At 50.0% G+C, this 2,882-nt stretch overlaps 1 protein-coding gene across 1 annotated transcript in view; it reads left to right on the top strand.

The window, feature by feature from the left end:
* SYN3 (synapsin III) overlaps positions 1-2,862 on the top strand; it is a 548,280-nt gene extending 545,418 nt beyond the window's left edge. Inside the window, exon 13 of the mRNA XM_004700321.3 lies at positions 1,224-2,862. Coding sequence (XP_004700378.1) covers positions 1,224-1,356 — 133 coding nt within the window. The 3' untranslated portion in view covers positions 1,357-2,862. The remainder of the gene's footprint in view (positions 1-1,223) is intronic.
* The last annotated feature ends 20 nt before the right edge of the window (positions 2,863-2,882 follow it).

Below are 2,882 nucleotides of genomic sequence, written 5' to 3' on the forward strand. Positions count from 1 at the left end.
CCAAGGTTCTCAGGTTTGTCCCAATTCCCTCATTTATGGCCCTAATTGTTTGGGGTTTTATCTCAAGGTCTGTGTGAGCACAATTTTTAAGAAGCGTTTAAAAAAGAGAAGAGGTTAGGATCAGAAGAACCACCTTGCAAGGGTATTGTAACAGCTAAGTATTAAGATAGCAGACGGACTCTGGACCTCTACTCAAGTCCTCCATAAGCACAAGAACACTTTGTTCTAACAACCTGGTATTCTTTGATATTCACTTTCCCTACACGATCACTAAAGACAAAAGGGGTGCATAAGCAAATGTAAAGAAAGAGGATGGTGCCCGGCCATCAAAAGATATAGTTAGCATCTGGGGTCTTAAAGATTTGAAGTTAAACAAGCAGCCATGTAGCAGGGAAGCAAATAAGACCCCATAGAAGCAGCACACTAGCCTGTGTGATCAGGAGGTGTCGACAGAATCAGTTGTCAAAAGATCCCAAACAAACATTTATATCAATGCAAAAGAAGGGGGTTGGAGTAGAGACCCAAAGTCCATCTGTAGACAACTGGACATCCCCCAAGGGTTACAAGGAAGGGACAATTCAACCAGGGTGCAGTATAGCACTGACAAAACACACATCGTTCCTTTAGTTCCTGAATGCTTCTTCTCCCCACCCTACTCCACCCCCACCCCCAGTATCATGACCCAGTTTTACCCTACAAATCTGGCTAGATCAGCTTGCACACATTGGCACAGATAAGAGCTCTAGACACATGGAATTCAAGACAGATAAAACTCTCAGGAACAGAAGTGGGAGTAGTGCTATCATGAGGGTAGAGGGGTTGCGGGGAGAGGGAGAAAGGGAGAACCCATCACAAGGTTGGATAAATAGCCCCACCTCTCCGAGGGGGATGAATAACAGAAATGTGGGTTAAGGGAGACAACCGCCCTTTTAAGACATGAAATAAAAATAATAATATATAATTGAGCAAAGATTCAATGAGGGTAGGAGGGTGGGGGAAGGACAGGGGAAAAGAGCAGCTGATACCAGGGGCTCAAGTAGAAAGAAAATGTTTTGGAAATGTGGATGGCAACATGTACAAGTGTGCTTGATACAGTTGAATGATGGATTGTTATAAGATTTGTAAGAGCCCACCCCCATTGAGATGATTTTTTAACACCCGCCCCCAAGACTCATTTCCTAAGGAGGCTGTCTTCTCCCAACCTGTGTGCCTTTCTGTTTCAGCAAATCCCAGTCCCTGACGAACAGCCTCAGCACGTCGGACGCATCCCAGCGAGGGGCCCCGAGCGAAGACGAGGCCAAGGCTGAAACCATCCGAAACCTGAGGAAGTCCTTCGCCAGCCTCTTCTCTGACTAAGCCCATGCAGGTCCCTCACCTGCCTCACCTGCTTCTCAGCCTTGGCTCCTGGCGGGAACAGAATGGAGGGCCTGAGAACATACTTTCTAAATGCCTTTGATCCAGGAACTGATCCGCTCTGTGTTTTCTCATTCTAACTTTCCCAGGACATCCCAGCCTTGTCACACTGAGGAGTGGGCCTTTGAGAGTCTCTAGATTCCTCCAGGTGGGACTTAAAGACAAGCCTCCCAGCCCTCTGCCCGCCATGCTTGCCTCCTCTCTGGCTCCGTAACCAAGTGAGATGTCCCTTTACGGCTAGTTTTCACATGTCTTGTTCGTGTTTTGCTTGCCTTTTGAGCAAAGGCTCCTTCTAGGCCCGCCCCCCCAACCCACACCCCCAGCAAATTCAGACACAAAGTTGGACCTCAGCAATCTACGAGGCAAGACTCTTTGGGCAGTATTTTGCAAACTAAAGGAGAAAAGTTCAGCCAAGGAAACCTACCAACCCCTCACCCCCATATGTTTGTTCCATCCTGAGCTGCAGACCGTGCAGCCAAAGGTCCCTGCCCACCTGGCCTCCAGTGGGAACTGGAGGGCAGGAAGGAAATCAGACCTTTGGTGACAAGGGGAGCCTTCTGGATCCCAGGGGAAACCCTGCACCGCAGCTCCCATCCAGAGTGTGGTCCCAACTTGGACAGCCGAGAGCCAACCACAGGGTCTTTAAGGGACTGTCACCAATTCTCAGAGGAGCAAGAGATCCTGATCCCCAAGGAAGGAGTTCGGTGGGCTTCTCCACACAGTCTGTGTGGCACCACAGACTGGCCATCCCGACTACCCAGCAGAAATCTCTTCCTCCAAGACGTTTGAGGAAGCGGAGGGCAGCAGCCGCCCAACAGCTCTGGAACGGCCAGCATCAGGACAGCCGCTGGGAGGCCGGCACTTCACAGGCTGTGTCCAGCGAGACATGACTGGTTCTCCCCCGAATAGACTGTGTCCACACGAATAGTGCACACGTTCACATAACATGCTCAGCGCACACAGGGACGTGTGGGGAGCTTGCGTGGTTTGCAAAAGCATAGAACGTACGTGTTATTTGCGTGGACAACCCAACAACGTGGTAAGAGGTTCCTATTTCATGAAAGGTACATGGTCAGCTATGTCTAGGAAGCCCTGTCTCTATTCAGTTTTCGTAGGTTCGTAGTACACACCCCGTGTCAAAAGCACTCGGAATCTATGCAGTCAAGAAACCAGGTTTAACTTCATTCAACCCGCACTAATTTGACTAAACCAGTTCACTGTAGAGCTGGGAGAAGTCATGTTGACCCCCTCTCCAATGCTCTTTCCTTCACCTGACGGCCAGGTAGACAGCCTACATCAACAGATGGGCTGGGGCTGGAGGAGGGTCTGAAGCCACAAGCACCTGGTGCTAGAAACCCTGTAGGTGCCAGGCCAGCCTCTGGGTTCCCAACAGGACCCAGGAGATTAGAGATAGCCATGCTGTCTGCCGACAGCCTACTTTGAGACTTGAGGTGGGTCTTTCCTAGCTG

The sequence above is a fragment of the Echinops telfairi genome, unplaced genomic scaffold, assembly GCF_000313985.2.
Source record: "Echinops telfairi isolate 266 unplaced genomic scaffold, ASM31398v2 ScPeMD7_2;HRSCAF=8, whole genome shotgun sequence".
Taxonomy (NCBI): Eukaryota; Metazoa; Chordata; class Mammalia; order Afrosoricida; family Tenrecidae; genus Echinops; species Echinops telfairi.